Source organism: Neopsephotus bourkii, unplaced genomic scaffold, assembly GCF_033783945.1.
Source record: "Neopsephotus bourkii isolate Nb327-2 ecotype Australia unplaced genomic scaffold, CSIRO-AGI_Nbou_v1 NB_1682, whole genome shotgun sequence".
Taxonomy (NCBI): Eukaryota; Metazoa; Chordata; class Aves; order Psittaciformes; family Psittacidae; genus Neopsephotus; species Neopsephotus bourkii.
In genome coordinates, this window is record NW_026902156.1 from 847 (window position 1) to 18239 (window position 17393).

Genomic DNA, 17393 nt, shown 5'->3' on the forward strand with positions numbered 1-17393 from the left:
GGGAGCCAAGGGTTTATCCCCAGTGCAGCAGAGAACATCCACGCACCAGCACCAGCTCTGTTAAGCACCTGATGTGAAGAGAGGGGAGCTCCTGCCAGACTCCAAGAGCCCAGCTTGTGGTGCTGGGGCTGTAAATACAGTTACATGTGCTCTCCTGGGAGGAAGCCTCCAGGGCTGCTCATGCTTACCCAGAGGAAAACAAAGAGAAGGAAAAGCAAAGGGTGTGAAATCACCTCTGAAAGGCATTGTGGTGCTTGGGCATCTGAGAGACATGGTGTGATTGAGGCATCCCTGATCACAGATATACAGCAGCAGTGATGACCAGCTTACGTGATGCTTCTGACATACCTTTGGACAATTCAAATGTTTCACTTTGACATTGGCAACAGAATGAGAATGGGTTTAGAGACATTTCGGATCTTGCAGAGGGTCCTGAAATGAAAACTGATGCACAAATTACTCCATCTCTGCATTTGCTGCTGTCCCTTCGTGCACTCTTGGAGCCCAGTTTTCCATCCCCAGTGGGGTTATCCATATGTAGTGTCTGGATGTCCAGCATCTGAGCTGGTGACTCTGGGCTTCCACTGCATTCAAGGGTGAGAAAGGGGCATTTTGAGGCAGGGGTGAATTTTCCCAGAGTGGTCTAATAGGCCTTTGTCCCACTGACCAGCCCCAGCTGGGGGTCCATCCCCACCTGCTGCCTATTTGTTCCCTATCTCTATTTTAGCTCAGCCTAGGGAGCTTGTGTTTTATTAGAGCAGTTGTGTTTTCCAGTTTAGTAGGGGTTCTGCACATCTAAGGAATCCTTTGATGGTGACGTAGGCTTTATCGAGGATCTGTTTGGCAGTTTCTGGACTGGATGCTGGCCAGGGACTGACTTGACTTAGACTTGTATCTGCTTCATCATTGCCAACTTTCCTGATGCTCAGGAATCTTGGTTGAACTTGCCCCCTGTCTGTGTTCCTGCCCTACTTTTCTTGCTCAGGTACTGTGGGATGGTTTCTCCACACCGTGGTGTTCTTCTTTGTCTCTGTTTAAAGAGATTAAGGAAACAAAGCCCTGTGGCTGTCCCTATGCTCCTGCAGAGTAGAACCCATCACCCTCTGCACTCAACAGCCCAGCCAGTGCTCACTGCCGTGGCAGTCCCTCTCCATCCAGACTGTGTCCCTTCATGGCTAAAAAAGGAGTTATTCTTCTCAGTAACAGAGTAGTAAGGTGAACTTTATTTCCCAGTATTTTTCTCTGGTCATTAGTTAATTCTGTTTTACCAGGTATGATATTAGACATCTATGGCAGGACCTCTTTTATATACCTGGTATGGGAATTTGGTGTCTACAGACAGGGGTTTCTGCATTTTGTAGATCCCTTCTTTGCAAAGATTGAAGCAGAATCATGCAATGGTGCTTTTGTCATAAAATGTATTTCCAGAACCCCAAGCCTGTTCCTTGTATTGCTGGAATTGACAATTGTTCCTCCCCTGTACGTTAGACTGAGGCTCCTCTTGGGAGTTCCCAGAGTTGGATCCACCACACACAAGACTATGGCAACCCAGCCCTCCCTTTGGCATGTAGCACCAAGTCTAGGTAAACCTTTATGTGTTTCAGTTGTCCCTGCTTTGGAATCTTTCTTAAACCAAAGCATAGATAAGAACACCAGTGTGGGGTAATTCATCAAGCAGTCATCAAGCAGTGATGAGCCTTACACGTGACACTTCTCATCTAGGCTCCCTTTCCCATTAAAGCTTGGACCAGGTGATCTCTTGAGGTGAAACTTGGGTTTTCTGTGGCTCTATGATTCTGTTTGTATATATTCAACAGGTCTCAGGTACAATATGCAAGAAAATAGAATGAAGAATCATATAATAGTTTGATTTAGAAAGGACCTGAACATCACCTAGTTCCAACACCCCTGCCATGGGCAGGGACACCTCACACTAAGGCATGTCAACCAAGGCTCTGTCCAACCTGGCCTTGAACACTGCCAGGGATGGAGCATTCACAACCTCCCTGGACAACCCATTCCAGTGCCTCACCCCCCTCACAGTGAAGATCTTCCTCCTTATATCCAATCTAAACTTCCCCTGTTTAAGTTTAACCTGTTACCCTTTTCCTATCCCTACAGTCCCTAAGGAAGAAAACAAGGTGCATTGAAAGTTTCCAAGAAGCTCTCTGACATCAAAGTCTCTGTCCTGCCAAGCTCTTTAGCAAGGTATTACATCAATTCTGGCTCTCTCACTGATCGCCGATAGAAGCCACTTTTCCCCAGACCCAGGATAACGTCTCTTCTCTTGCTGCTGTTTTCCAGAGCACACAAAAGACACTGTTCACGACCCGAATACTTCCCAAATGTAAGTTAATTGTCGCTCACAACAGGTAAAGGAAAAATATTTTCCCACATGTCGTGGTTTAAGCCCAGGCCATAAATCAGAACCATGAACTCTACTCCCCGCCCTCACCACTTTCTTCCCTCTGCTCCCAGAGGAATGGGAAGGAGAATTGAAAGAAGGCAACTGCCATGGGTTGAGACAAGAACAGGTTAGTAACTGAGGTATAACACAAATCACTGCTGCTACCACCAATAATAGTAATGATCAAGGACATAACAAAGGAAGAGAATACAACACCTCAGCACCAGCCGACCTATACCTCACCCCACCCTGCAGTCCCAGCCATTCTGGGTAACTCCTAGTTAACCTCCTGGCCATGATGTGTTGCGGTATGGAATACCTCTTTAGCTAGTTTGGGTCAGGTGTCCTGTCTCTGCTTTCTCCTGGCTTACCCTCCTCCCTGCAGAGCATGAGGCTCACAAACTCCTTGGTCAGACCAAACATCTGAGCAGTAACTAAAAACACCGGTGTTATCGGTGCTGTTCCCAAGCCGAAAGTCAAAAAACACAGCACTGCACCAGCTACTAAAAAGGAGAAAAAATGATTGCTACTGCTGAACCCAGGACACCACACCAGTGGGTTTTTTGCTTCTTTCTGACCCAGACAGCTCTCAGTTACCACTGATTCTGGGTTCAGGTTTCTCTTTAACCTATGGAAACTTGCCTCATGCTGTATTTGTAAGTGCAACACACCACTTGGTGTTTCCTGGTGTGCTTTAGTGTGAGCTGGGCATGGACATGGGATGTGGGTGCTTATCTCCAGCTGGAATTCCATTTATCCCACCATTTAAGTAAAGGGAACTTAACCTGAGTGTAAAGCACCACTTAAAATGAATGGGAGGACTTCTTGATAAGCCTAGCTTATAATTAACACCGGGTAATCTCAGCACAGTTCATCAGTCTGTGTTATGAATTACATTTTCTACAGTTCCTTACTTGAAGTGAAATCTAGTCTGAATCTGAAGCCTGGGGAGGGATTCCCCTTGGTATTAAAAAGTGCAGCTTGAGATCTTGATTCCCACCAGCTTCTTCTCTTTGAAAGGCACAGACAAATGCAATGAATCTTTTGAAACCTTTTCTCTGACTCTTTTTGAGCAAGCAAATGTAAAACTACACTTCCTCTTCCCTCCCACCCCTGCAGCTTTAATAAAGAGCTCACAGGCAAGAGGAATCTTACTGGATCTGAGGGACAGGGTCAAGAATCTTGTAAGAAAAATCATATTTATGCATGACAAAAGTTGTAACTGAATGCAGCTGATTGGTGTTTCCTGTGAGGAAAAGAGGCTTGAGTAATTGAGGGTAATTTCTTCCAACAGTCTGGTGACTGTGAACTGAACTGAAGTTTGAGGCTCAGTCTCCTCTTGTTTTCTTTCAAGAAGGGTGTGATTTTGGGGGTCATTTTCTCATTGAATACTGTCATAGACTTTTGTGCAGAAACTGTGGAAGAACTTCCATAAGGTCCTGAGTATTAATGGAAAATCCCAATATTTCAGTGCCCCGTAGGCTTTCACAATGGACATGAACTGCTCATATCCTGAATGACAGAACTCTTCTATGTCACCAGTGGTTGAAGACCCTCCTTGTACACTTGTCCAGAGCCCCTTTCACCTCCTTGTTTCTCAGGCTATAAATGAATGGGTTGAGCATGGGTGTGATCACAGTGTAGATGATGGAGGCCACCTTATCCAGGTTCCTGTGGCTAGATGGAGGTTGTAGGTACATGAAGAATGCTGTCCCAAAGAACAAGGTGACAGCCATTAAATGGGAGGTGCAAGTGTGGAAGGCTCTGGCCCTGCTCTGTGCTGAGCACATCCTCAGCACGGTGCGGATGACAGAGATGTAGGAGAGCAAAATGACCACGACTGCACCCACTTCATTGACAGTGACAAAGGCAAAGATGACCATTTCACTGCTGTGGGTGTCGGAGCACACGAGCTTTAGAACAGGGACAACATCACAGAAGAAGTGGTCGATGTGGTTGGGACCACAGAAGGAACCTCCAAACACGCACCATGTGTAGACGATGGCACTGAGGAAGGCGAATATGTAGGATGATGCTATGAGCTGCCAGCAGACACGGCTGGAGATGATGGTCACATAAAGCAGGGGCTGGCAGATGGCAACGTGCCGGTCATAGGCCATCATGGCCAGGAGGTGACACTCAGCACTACCAAAGAAAGCGAAGGTGAGGAACTGCATCATGCAGCCAGCGAAAGAGATGGTTTTGTCCTCTGCTAACAGGTCTGCCAGCATCCTGGGGGAGATGACTGTGGAATAGCAGGTGTCAATGAAGGCAAGATGGGTGAGAAAGAAGTACATGGGGGTGTGGAGGCTGGGAGACACCCGCACCAATGTGACAATGCCAATGTTCCCCACAATAGTGACAATGTAAATCAGTAGAAACAAGACAAAAAGAGGGATCTGTGCACATGGGCTGTCTGTAATTCCAAATAGGATGAATTTAATCTGTGTGTGATTTCCTCCCATGACCAGGTGTTACCTGCTGAGGGAAAAGGAAGAGAAACATCAAACTGGTGAAAAATGGCGATTCAGATCTGGACCATGTGTAATGCCAGTCAGTGACCATTTTAAATATTACATTTTAGTGTATTCCACTACATTTTGTAACTCACATTATCTATACTTAATGGGTTTAAATCGAGGTATTTCAAAAAGAACAAGGAGCACATTGAAGCAGCAAACGTCATTGTTAGATTTCTCTTTTGGGACACTCAAAACTATGGATTTATTCAAGCATGTGGGTTTTTCAGATTTGAGAAAACAATCAGATCTTCAATAACTTTAAGTTCAGAGGCAATTTGTGTCAGAGGACACCTTAGAGGAACCTCATAAGTGTGCACATTAACATGAATCAAGGGGAAGTCCCAGTCCCAGTGAAATCCCAGTTTACAAGTTAATGACCTCCAGATATTTTCTCTTGGCTTTTGATTATCATTCCAGTTACCAAATCACACTAATCAAATTATTTGAGATCATTCACAACAGATAAAACTGACATTGTTAAATTCATGTTTTACTCCTTCCTGGGCTACAGCATGCTGAAGCATCTTAAAACCATGGGCATTAAGCTGCTTTCATTAAAGAGTTGATGTTATAACAGGCTGAATCCAAAGGCTGATTTGTTAGTGACTATATTCCACTGATGATATAAAATGTTACATTTCTTTATAACAGAATAAGATTCATCCTCATTTAACTCTTGATTAATTCAGTGCATCTTCCTTTAGCTGCCTGTTTAAAAGAAACACAACCTGCATCAGACATTGCTCCCTCTTCTCATGAAGAAAACTCACTTTGGTACAGCTGTTTTCAAACACAGCTTTACAGAAGAGGACACGAGGACGTGATGAATGAAACCCACTGCCTCAGTGCAGGTGAGGCTCTGCTTTGTGGTGTTGTTACCTCTTGTGCCTTCCCTCTGCCACCGAGTGATGTGAGCCAAGGATTTATCCCCAGTGCAGCAGAGAACATCTACGTGCATCTTACCTCTGTTAAGCACCCAGTGCGAAGAGATGTGAGCTCCTGCCAGACTCCAAGAGCCCAGCTTGTGGTGCTGGGGCTGTAAATACAGTTGCATGTGCTCTCCTGGGAGGAAGCCTCCAGGGCTGCTCATGATTTACCAGGGGAAAACAGAGAAAAGGAAAAGCAAAGGGTGAGAAATCACCTCTGAAAAGAATTGTGGCGCTTGGGCATCTGAGAGACATGGTGTGGATGATCCAAATCTGAGAACAGCTACATGGCAGCAGTTATGGGCAGCTCATAGGATGCTTCTGACATACCTGTGAACCATGCAAATGTTTTGTTCTGAACATACACAATGGAAATGGGTTTAGAGACATTCCAGATCTTGCACACAGTCCTCAAACGGGACATGAAGCACAAGTGACTCCATCTCTGCAGCTGCTGATGTCCTTCTGTGAATACTTGAGAGCCCAGTTTTCCATTGCCTGTGGGATTATCCACATGTAGTGCCTGGAATTCCAGCAGCTGATCTGGTGCATCTGGGCTTCCACTGTATTCAAAGGTGAAAAACAGGAATTTTGAGGCAGGGAGGAATTGTCCCACCTTTAACTAATAGGCCTTTATCCCCCTGAGCAGCCTCAGCTGGGGCTCCATCCCCACCCTCTTCCTATTTTTCCCCCATCTCTATTTAAGCTCAGAGCAGGTAGGTTGAGCTTTACTAGAGGAGCTCTGGTTTCCAGTTTAGTAGGAGCTCAGCACACCTATGGAATATTCGATGGTCACCTAGGATTTCTCATATATCTTTCTTGCAATTTTTTCACCTGATCCTGCAGAAGGGATTGACTCGACCTGACTTGGCTCTGTCTTGTGTCTGCCTCCTCATCACCAACTTCCCTGATGCTCTGAAGCCTTGGTTGAACTTGGCCCAGGTCTGTTCCTGCCCTACTTCTCTTGCTCAGGTACTGTGGGATGGTCCCTACACACCAGGGTGCTCTCCTTTAGCTCTGTTTATAGAGATTCAAGAGACAAACCCCTGTGCTCTCTCCAGGCTCCTTCAAACTAAATCCCATCACCCTCAGCACCCAACAGCCCAGCCAGTGCTCACTGCTCTGGCAGTCCTTCTCCATCCAGAACATGTCCCTACATGGGCAAATTAGGAGAAAGACTTCTCAATGATGGAAGTAGATTAATAAATTGATTCTTACATTCAAGTGTTATTATCTTATCCTTAGTGCCTTCTTCTTTTCCAAGTACAGCATTAGACTTTTAGTCATCAGTAGATTGACAACACTTTGTTTTGGAAGTAGCTTTGGCACAATGTTTATCTGCTGGTTTTGTTACAGTGGACACCAGAGCTTCACTGACACCAGGGACTTTGGTTTCCCCAACCTCTTCCTTAGGCATCCAGGCTTGCTTTTGAACCATTTTTGAGTCTTGCTTTCTTCCTACGACTGGTGTGTGCAACAAGACCACAGACAATCTGATTTATCTACACTCTTTTATTGCCTTTAGTGTTTCTTTTTTTCCCCCCTCTGTCTTGGTCTTTTCAGATGTACACTTGACATGGCTCTGGAATGGACTGGAAAGCCAAATGATTCCCAGACTGTGGCAGTGTGCACTACGGGGGGATCAGGCTGATCTCTAGTGGGAATCCGTGTAACATGCACTTTCCTTTCACATTTGGCTGTGGAAACAGGTTCTCCATAACCCCCATGAAGGTTTTAACCTGCCCGAGGGGAGACTGAGCTGAGCTCTTAGGCAGAAGCTCTTCCCTGTGAGGGTGCTGAGGCGCTGGCACAGGGTGCCCAGAGAAGCTGTGGCTGCCCCATCCCTGGCAGTGCTCAAGGCCAGGTTGGACACAGGGGCTTGGAGCAAGCTGCTCCAGTGGAAGGTGGCAGGGCTTGAACCTGGATGAGATTTAAGCTCCTTTCCAACACAAATCATTCTGGGATTCTGTGATGGGCTTGGGAGCATCCATCAGAGCCACCAGCAACAGGGACAACCCAAAGCATCCCTTCAGAAGGGCCCTTTCCCCCATTGCTGCCTATTTCACTCCTTTACCACACTCCTCATCTGTTCCTCCCCATCTCCTTCCTTCCACTTTTGGGCACTGCTCCCTCAGGCTCTCCGTTGTCTCTTGTGCTCCCACCACAATGGGTGGAAGAAGGTGAATACCATCATTGAGGAGAGCTCAAGGACTGGGGCTGCCTCAGTCCCCAGAGATTTTAAGAACCAAATTCCCCAGGAAGCCATCTCCAGGCAGAGGAAGGACAGGAGGGTGACCATGAGGAGCCAGTATGGATGTACAAGGCCAAGTCATGCTTGACCAACCCGAGTGCTTTGGGTGATGTGAGCATTGATGCTTGCATGGACAAGTAGTGGCCAGCATTTACCTCACCATTAGCAAGGTCACCACAATCTTCTGTTGGGTCTTTGCAGCCAAACTTGTGAGCGATAGTTTGAGTACAAGGAATTAAAGATGAGTGGAAAGCTGGTTCATTGTACATGGTGTTTGACATTGCTGATGGACACTGGTACCATTTCCCATCAATAAGGTCCCCCTCAGCTCCCTGCCATAATAATGTCAAACATGGCCCCTATGAAGCTGTAGCTGCCTCAGAAATGCTCCAAAAGTGGATGTGAAAGGTGGGGTTGTTCTGTGGTTTGTTCTAAGGGAGCCCAAAGCCCTGTTGCTTGCTCAAGCTGAGGTCATCTCCTTTGGGTACACTTCTCCAAACCAGGCAGTACAGAGAAGAGATAATGACCTGCTGTGGGCTTTGTCACCTCCTGGGACCCAAAGGGATTCACAGTCCCACATCCCCACATCACTTGAAATAGGAAGGGGGTTTGCTGATGCTGGTTCATTCCCAGGCTCCCTGCACAGCTCCAGGCACGTTCATCTCCACATCCATCTCCAAGAGCATCAGGAGGACAGCAGAGACAGAGCTGAGATGTAAGTGAGGGGCAGAATCTCTCAGCCCATCATTCTCCTGTGGTTCTCTCTTGCCAACAAGCAGCAGTTCCTGTCTGCATCTCCTGCCCTACTGCAGGGTCCTGGGCTCCATTTCTTGATGATGCTCTGGGCTTCCCAGGGAGCTGCTTCTGCTGTGTCCTCCCCATGCTGCTGCTGAGAAGGCAGGTTTGGAGATCACCCTGCTGGAGAACACCCTCAGGAGGCTTCCTCTCCTCTGAGCACAAAGGTTTCCTGGATGAGCACCAGAAGCTTTCCTGTACAGGACATTCAGGGTGTTCCCCATTGCTGAGATGAGGCAGGTTCAAAAGATGACTTTATTCCCCCAAAAACGTGTTCAAGAAGAGATCGCTGAACTCTGGAGATTGTCCATTTCTACTGGAGACTCAAGGAATAGGTTAAAGAATGATGAAAAGGTTTTGGATCTGACAGAGTATGTCAGGAGAGAGGAAACCGATATAAAGCACTGTGTAAGGTTGCATAGGATCATAGTATGGCTTGTGTTGGAAGAGACCTTAAATCCCACCCAGTTCCTGTGATGGGCAGGGACACCTTCCACTAGAGCAGGCCTTTCCATAGGTCAGGGATTCCTTCCAGTTAGGAAGAAACTGAAGCAGAGAGGGAAGAAGCAGGTGGCTGGCAATGCCCATGAGAGGATGAAGGATCAAATCTGCACTGTGAAAGCACCACCTTTCTCTGTGTTCCAGGTTGAGACGGGGGCCCCAGGCTGAGCACTAAGATAGGCGATGAAGTGCAGCACTGAGGTAAGGTTACTCGGGCGTGCAACCTCCCCACTGCTTTCCACAGAGGTCATTGCTCAACATCTCAAGGTGAGCCAGAGGAGCACACACCACGTTGTGCCATGGTGTTTAACTGCTTCAGCACCCCTTTGTTCTACCTGTGCTGGCACAGGACTGTCCCCAACCTGTTCCTCATTGATCTGTGCCTGAACTCTCCCTTTCCATCCTGCAGGACTGTCTCTGAGCAGCTCCCACCACACAGAGGCTTTTCCACCTGGGACAGCACTGCCTCTTGGAGAAGAAACCTCCAGCCAGGAGCTCACACAGAAAGCACCATCCAGCCCATGGCACAAAGCAATTGCACCCAAGCGACCGAGTTCAGCCTGGTGGGGTTCACAGAGGAGCCGGTGACTCAGGTCTACTTGTTCCTGCTCTTCCTGCTCACCTACCTTGTCACCATCGTGGGCAACCTGGGCATCGTCATCTTAATCAGGGCCAGCCCCCACCTCCACTCCCCCATGTATCATTTCCTGGGCAACCTGGCCTTTGTAGACCTCTGTTGTTCCACCATCATCACCCCCAAGATGTTGGTTGACTTGATGTCAGAGAAGAAGAGCATTGCTTATGCTGGGTGCGTGGCTCAGGTCTTCCTCTTTGATACCTTTGCAATAACTGAATGCTTTCTGCTAGTTTCAATGGCCTATGACCGTTACGTGGCCATTTGCCATCCCCTGCTGTACCCCCTTGTCGTGTCCCCAAAGTGCTGTTTCCAGCTGGTGACTGGCTCATACCTTATGGGGCTGACCAATGGCGTGGGACAGACCATCAGCATGTCCACCCTGTCCTTCTGCAGGTCCATCGTCATTGACCTCTTCTTCTGTGATATTTCCCCTCTCATCTCGCTCTCCACCTCTGACACCACCCTCAGCCACATCATCCTGACCACTGCAGCATCTCTCTTTGGTGTGTCCAGCAGCCTGGTTATCCTGCTCTCCTACGTGGCCATCATCGCCACCATCCTGAGCATGAATTCAGCTGAGGGCAAGCACAAAGCCTTCTCCACCTGCACCTCCCACCTCATCAGTGTCAGCATCTTCTATGGGGCATCCTTCTTCACGTACTTAAACCCCAGCTCAAACAGCTCAAGAGGAGCAGATAAATGGGCTGTGGTGCTCTACACCATGGTGACTCCCATGCTGAACCCCTTGATCTACAGCCTGAGGAATAAGGAGGTGAAGGAGGCTCTGAGGAGACTCTTGAAAATAAAATGATCTTGAATGTTTTAAGTTTAGGGCCAGGTATCACAGTATCACAGTATCACAGTATGTTAGAGATTGGAAGGGACCTTAAAAGATCATCTAGTCCAATCCCCCTGCCGGAGCAGGAACACCTAGATAAGGTTACACAGGAACCATGGGGATGTGAGGGAGATGCTCAGCTTTTTGTTAAGTAAGGACAACATGTCACACCTGGACAAGGCACTGGTTGATCTGATTGAGAATACAAATAATTTCACTCTCCAAACTTTGATAATTGTATTTAGCAGTTTATTTCACCTAATTGGTTAATTAGTAGTTTATTTCACCTAATGAAGAAACAGGTAGGCAACTACAAGCATGCACTTCTCTTCATCTTAGGATAAGGGGGGACCTTATTGCTCTCTCCATTTGCATGAAAGAAAGATGGAGCCAGGAGGGGGCTGGGCTCTGCTCCCAAGGAACAAGGGATGGAACAAGAGCAACCAGCCTCAAGCTGCACCAGGGCAGGGTTAGATGGAGCTGAGGAACAATTCCTGCCCCAGAGGGTGCTCAGGCATTGGAACAGGCTGCCCAGGGCAGGGCTGCAGGCACCGGCCCTGCAAGTGTTCACACACTGTGGAAATGAGGCCTCAGTGCCATGGGTTAGGGGTGTCCTTGGCAGTGCTGGGGAATGATCGGACTTACAGAGCTTGAAGCTCTTTTCCTTTTTGCTCTCCCTTTTGCTTGGCAAATGAGAATAAACAGAGAGTGAATTCTACCTTCCCAGTGAATCAAACTCCATTTCTACACAGAAATTGTGTTGTGAAGTCATTGAGGGCCTTAAGAAAAGGACACCAACACCTTTAGCAAGAGAAATAGAGATGACAGCAAATAAGTGTGATGCCATGCAGGAAGTATTTTTAGGAGTTTATATACAAACCTCATTTAATGATTTCCAGCACTATTCACCTAATTTCATTGCAGAGAGCAAAAAATTTAAGTGAAATATGGTGCTTGTGTGACCTCTGTTATGACTGAAGGTGCTTTGAAAGCATTTTAAGATGTGGTAGTGAGGAATCCACACCAAAGGGCAGAAACTATCAAGGAACCCCTGTCCCCTGCTCCACACCTTTGCTTTCCATCCCCCTGTTGGCAGCAATAAAAGCCATGATCTCCATGGCAGCCTGACCACAACAGAGCACAGGAGCTGTGGTGCTGTTCAGCAGCCTTCAGACCTGATACGTGGCAGCCCATGGCAGCCTGGAGCAATGGCATTGCTTGCCCTGATGTCTCTCCTGTTGCTTTCCTGCACAGAGAGCTGATGGGTGATGAGCAAACATTGCATACATAAACCACCCCAAACTACTCCAATGTGTGCATTACCTCAGCCCATAGAGCTGCAGCCTCTGCCAGGACCATGGTGAAGCCTGGAGCCATGGCTGAGCCTGAGGGCTATCCTAGAGACATGAAATAACTTGGGCTGGAGGGAGAAGCTCCATGATTGAATTGAATCAAGCCAGGATCAAAGCGTTTGCTGATTCCTTAACAACACACAACTAAGAGGCACCCAGGGTCAATCAGCTGAATCCTGCTTTGTTCCCAAAGCTTCCTGATATTCCCTGGTTATTATTTAACCCAGCCAACAGTTGTTTTCACCCTAAGGCTTGGGGACAATCAAGGGAAGAGGTTTCACACCCTCCCTGGCCCCTATGTCAGTGTTTGACTGCTGTTACAGTGGGGTTTTCCCCTCCCTCCGTTTCTAACTGGAATTTCCCATGCTGCAAATTCCCAATAGGAAATCTGAGATTTACCCTCACCTGCAAGATAAAGCACATGGAGAACTTGCAGGAGGCATCAAGTCACAAAGAATGTGACACCATTAATCCTTGCATTAATCCTTTCTCTGTCCCTGAAATCATAGAATCATGGAATGGTTTGGGTTGGAAGGGAGCTTAAAGCTCCTCCAGCTCCAACCCCTTCCATGGGCAAGGACCCCTTCCACTGGAGCAGCTTGCTCCAAGCCCCTGTGTCCAACTTGACCTTGAGCACTGCCAGGGATGGGGCAGCCACAGCTTCTCTGGGCACCCTGTGCCAGCGCCTCAGCACCCTCACAGGGAAGAGCTTCTGCCTAAGAGCTCAGCTCAGTCTCCCCTCGGGCAGGTTCAAGCCATTCCCCTTGGCCTGGCCCTACAGGCCCTTGTCCCAAGCCCCCTCTCCTGCTTTCTTGTGGCCCCTCTTAAGGTATTGAAAGGCCACAATAAGGTCTCTCTGGTGCCTTCTACAACAATATTCAATGACTTTATGTCCAGCTGGTCTCTCCTTCACCATCACCAAGTCTTTAAACAGGAACATGAACTCTTAGTGTCTTGAAAACACAAGTCTGTGGCTACAACCCTATTGCTCTGCTCACTGTGGCTTCACATTGGAGCTGTTCTCAAACCCAAACCTTTTTGCTCCTTGTTGTGTGTGTTTAAGGAAACCAGTGGTTTGCTGTGTCTAAGGGCTGCCACTGCCTTCAATGGGGTTATCATCTGACCATGAGAGCAGAGCAAACACCAGGTGAGGTTCTAGGAAGCAGGAGCAGCAGCCAGCATTGCAATGCATCTGCCTGGTGGGTCATGATGAGCAGGCAATGAGGAGCCTGGCTTCTGGCATTGCTGCTGATGAGCTCCTAATGGGTTTAGCTCTCCCCTTCCAGGTGGAGCTGCTTTCATTGTAGTTAAATCTGGTTTAAAGGCAGCTGAGCAAATGCTGGGTAGGAGCTGCCTCCCCTTCTTTGGGTTCTTAGTGACTGGATTGAGGAATCACCTCAAATGTCTCTAAGCAATGACTTATCTCCTTACATTTGAATGCACCATGTCACCTCTATGTGTTTACTGGGTCCATCAGCTCCCTTTATTGTTGAAGGAGATTTGGTGGGGTTCCTGCCTCCCACTGCAAGGCAGACACCTCCATTGCTGCAGCTGAAGAGATCTGAATGAACTCTGCTGATTGCATTGGCCTGAGTCTCATCAGCTGTAATGGGACCTTGGCTCATAAATAGGTGAGGAGAGACACTCAGGTTTGTCTCTTAGTATGAAGTGTATTTAAAAGTGATTGAATAGGCTTTGGAGTTCTTGCTCTGTCTCCTTTAGCTGGGGGATTAGAAAAGACCCAGAAGGTAGAGAAATGTGGTTTTTCTTCTCGCTTTTGTTTGGAAAGGATTTGAAGAGTTGTGCTTCAAGCACACTGCACTGTGGTGATGACTCCTCTCCCTTGTGTGAAATCCAGATACATGGGAAGATCCAGGAATATGGAGTCCCACCTTTTCTCTACGTTGGCTGGAAACTGAGCTACCTTAGTTTTCCTTAATGTAGAAATGAAAGGCAGAGTCTCAGTTTGGTCTTACTCCCATTAAAACTGATGGCCAAGGTGTCTCTCTATTGTTTTTAAAAGAGAATTGGGAGATATTAGAATGGCTTCTTCTAGACACCATTGGTACCCTGGAGAAGGGAACCCTACTGAGGTCCTGGTGGAAGAAGCAAGGAGATCTTCTTCAGACACTGGTGAGTTCATCTCTGTGTCTGCCTTTACCACTGTTCATGGCTTGGAAAGAGATGGGGGTGGATTGAGCTGAGCTCTTAGGCAGAAGCTCTTCCCTGTGAGGGTGCTGAGGCGCTGGCACAGGGTGCCCAGAGAAGCTGTGGCTGCCCCATCCCTGGCAGTGCTCAAGGCCAGGTTGGACACAGGGGCTTGGAGCAAGCTGCTCCAGTGGAAGGGGTCCCTGCCCATGGCAGGGGTTGAAGCTGGATGAGCTTTAAGGTCCCTTCCAACAAAAACCGCTCTGGGATTCTATGATGCAGGCCCATGAAATTGTCCTTAATACACAAACATGCCAACACACTGATTCTGCAGGTCACTGGCTTTGGGCATGAGCCATCTCTGTCAAGCAAGGCACTTGTAGAAGTGAACTTTGCTAACAAAGAAGAAAGTTTCTTTCTTGTTATCCCCAGCTAATTAATCTCTGATGGCTTGTTATGAAGAATGAGGTAAGTCACATCCAAGTCTTCTGAGAAGCTTTTCTGGTGATGAGGAAACTTCCTTGGTAAACCCCAGAAGGTCTTGTTAAAGCTGATGACTCCTGGAAGGGTGGTTGGTCCCCAGGGACCGATTCTTGCTTTGGCAAAGTGAGCATCACTTGTGATGGAAATAGCTCTGAATGCTTGTATTGTGAAAGCCTGGATCTCGGGCCTGCTGGAGAGCTTTCTGTGCCCATACAAGCTTGGTCATACTCGTCTCTTTAAAGACACATCTCTGTCTTCATTACATATGCAGATAATGTGGTTCTTGCCAATGGGGTGCTTTGTCCCTATCTACTTTTGACCCCCTAGTAAAGGGAGCTGTGGAAGCTCATTGCATTTCTTCTCACCTTTGGACCTGCTCAAGGAAACCTCATACTTGAAACTTCTTGTCATTATTTGCCTTGGGATGGATGTGCTTGTGTCTTTTAGGCTGTGAGGCAAGTTGGAGTCCACTACATCCATCCTCCGTGTCTGACTGGCTTTCATAAATGTGGTTTTCCTACTATTATGAATTTTGGATTGGAGAATAAGCATGGAGATGGGGTCAGCTGACTCAACATTTACAGTTCATTGCCCAGTTATGTGATAGTCAGGTCCCTTCTAGAATGGATAGAAATAAGAGGATATTTAATAATGTCATAGGTTGGTAAGGATGGATGTGGTCCAGAGCAGGTCTGAACATCAGAAGGACTTGTACCATGCACCCTCTGTCCCTGGTATATGCATCTTAGAATAGATTTTTCTGGATTAAACTAATTCCAGTCAGGATCTGAAGGCCGCCTGGAGTTGAAACTGCATCAGCTGCCTCCCTCAAACCTATTTTCAGTTTGTTTTAATCCAAAAGACAGGACAAGAGGAACCGGCCTCAAGCTGCACCAGGGCAGGGTTAGATGGAGCTGAGGAACAATTCCTGCCCCAGAGGGTGCTCAGGCATTGGAACAGGCTGCCCAGGGCAGGGCTGCAGGCACCGGCCCTGCAAGTGCTCACACACTGTGGAGATGAGGCCTCAGTGCCGTGGGTTAGGGGTGGCCTTGGCAGTGCTGGGGTAAGGGTTGGACTGGGTGAGCTTAAAGGTGTTTTACAACGTGGTTGGTTCAATGAGTCCAAAATGAGCCCAGTTCATGCAGCCTGACCCCAGCCTCTGATGGGGATGGAAACACAGTGAGGGGAGGATGCTCTGTGTGTGTGTGTGTGTGTGTGTGTGTGTGTGTGTGTGTGTCTTCACACTTGAACTCTTGAAACTGCTCTCTTTGTCTGAACAAATACTAGAGATACAGGAACACACCTTCACCGAGCACAGATGGAGACACAAAACTCTGATTTAATGACTCAACTTTTATTTATCTAAATTTGAAGAAAATGAAACTATTTCAGATCTCCTAATCCTTCCTCCCAACAGTCTTAAAAGATTTATTTTAATTTCCTTTCAGTTGGACTAAAACTTTATAAAGGAAAAATAATAATTTAGGATCTAAGAAACCACTATTTTTTTTGCATGTTTTCCTCTAAGTTGTGGTTGAAAGTACCAGTTAAGTTGCAGGGAAGGAGACAGATGCAGTGAAATGCTCCAGGTCAGGTTTGGTTGCCCTCCTATAGAAATGTGGTGCCATTTACTCTGTCCTGAAGGGTTGGGGACATTGCCATGCACTTGACATGTACATCATGCAACCTTCAGAAGGGTTGGGTCATTCTGGAGCAACATCTGAAAGCTCAGAGGGAGCCCCAGGGGCCCCTCCAGGGTGTTAACAGTCAATGTTCAGGCAGCTGAACTCAATCCCAGATGCCTGTGTGCTTCCTGACCTGGGTTCATGCAATCTGACCCACTCTACCGGTGTTCATGTGAATGTTTCACTGGGATAATAGTCTAGGATTATGGAATTATGTCTGTGTGGCTCAGTACAGAGCATGAAGATATAACTGGGACAGCTCAGGAACAGGCACATGTTGCTTCATGACTTCTGGTTGCCCAAAGCAGTGGTAAATGCCCCATCCCTGGCAGTGCTCAAGGCCAGGTTGGACACAGGGGCTTGGAGCAAGCTGCTCCAGTGGAAGGGGTCCCTGCCCGTGGCAGGGGTTGGAGCTGGAGGAGCTTTAAGGTCCCTTCCAACCCAAACCGTTCTATGATTGTATGACTGAAGAGACACAGAATACCTGAAAGAATGGTGTCCCATTCTATTTGACTTGCAGGTTCTCCATGTGCTTGATCTTGCAGATGAGGGTAAATCTGAGATTGCCTACTGTGAATTTGCAGCTTGGGAAATTCCAGTTAGAAACAGATGGAGGTAGAAAACCCTCACTGTAAGAGCAGTCAAACACTGACATAGGGGCCAGAAAGGGTGTGAAACCTCTGTCCTTACTTATCCCCAAGCCTTAGGAAAACAGCCATCGTCTGGGTTAAATAATAACCAGGGAATATCAGGAAGCTTTGGGAACAAAGCAGGATTCAGCTGATTGACCCTGGGTGCCTCTTAGTTGTGTGTTGTTAAGGAATCAGCAAAGGCTTTGATCCTGGCTT

At 47.5% G+C, this 17393-nt stretch overlaps 2 protein-coding genes across 3 annotated transcripts; one reads left to right on the forward strand and one right to left on the reverse strand.

Moving 5' to 3' along the window:
- Positions 1 to 752: 752 nt before the first annotated feature.
- Positions 753 to 4872, reverse strand: LOC133224488 (olfactory receptor 5AP2-like). Its single transcript, XM_061375978.1, has 2 exons — positions 3947 to 4872; positions 753 to 918 (listed from the first exon to the last, which is right to left on the reverse strand). The coding sequence occupies exons 1-2, from the start codon at positions 4870 to 4872 to the stop codon at positions 753 to 755; spliced, it is 1092 nt and encodes a 363-aa protein (XP_061231962.1).
- A 5051-nt stretch (positions 4873 to 9923) lies between these two features.
- On the forward strand, positions 9924 to 11887 carry LOC133224494 (olfactory receptor 5G3-like). 2 transcript variants are annotated; one of them, XM_061375983.1, is made up of 2 exons: positions 9924 to 10842; positions 11865 to 11887. In XM_061375983.1, the coding sequence occupies exons 1-2, from the start codon at positions 9924 to 9926 to the stop codon at positions 11885 to 11887; spliced, it is 942 nt and encodes a 313-aa protein (XP_061231967.1). The 2 variants fall into 2 exon arrangements, with proteins under 2 accessions (XP_061231967.1, XP_061231968.1); XM_061375984.1 differs by lacking the exon at positions 11865 to 11887 and having other exon boundaries at positions 9924 to 10850.
- Positions 11888 to 17393: the final 5506 nt, after the last annotated feature.

What these genes read in the sequence shown, in the direction of transcription:
- LOC133224488 (XM_061375978.1), bottom strand. Translation starts at nt 4,872, where the DNA reads ATGGGAGGAAATCACACACAGATTAAATTCATCCTATTTGGAATTACA. An exon ending in AGGAGGGTCTTCAACCACTG is followed by an intron (nt 919 to 3,946) that starts GTGACATAGAAG and finishes CCTGAGCATCAG; the next exon opens with GAAAGTTGGCAATGATGAAG.
- LOC133224494 (XM_061375983.1), top strand. Translation starts at nt 9,924, where the DNA reads ATGGCACAAAGCAATTGCACCCAAGCGACCGAGTTCAGCCTGGTGGGG. An exon ending in TCTGAGGAGACTCTTGAAAA is followed by an intron (nt 10,843 to 11,864) that starts TAAAATGATCTT and finishes TGAAGGTGCTTT; the next exon opens with GAAAGCATTTTAAGATGTGG.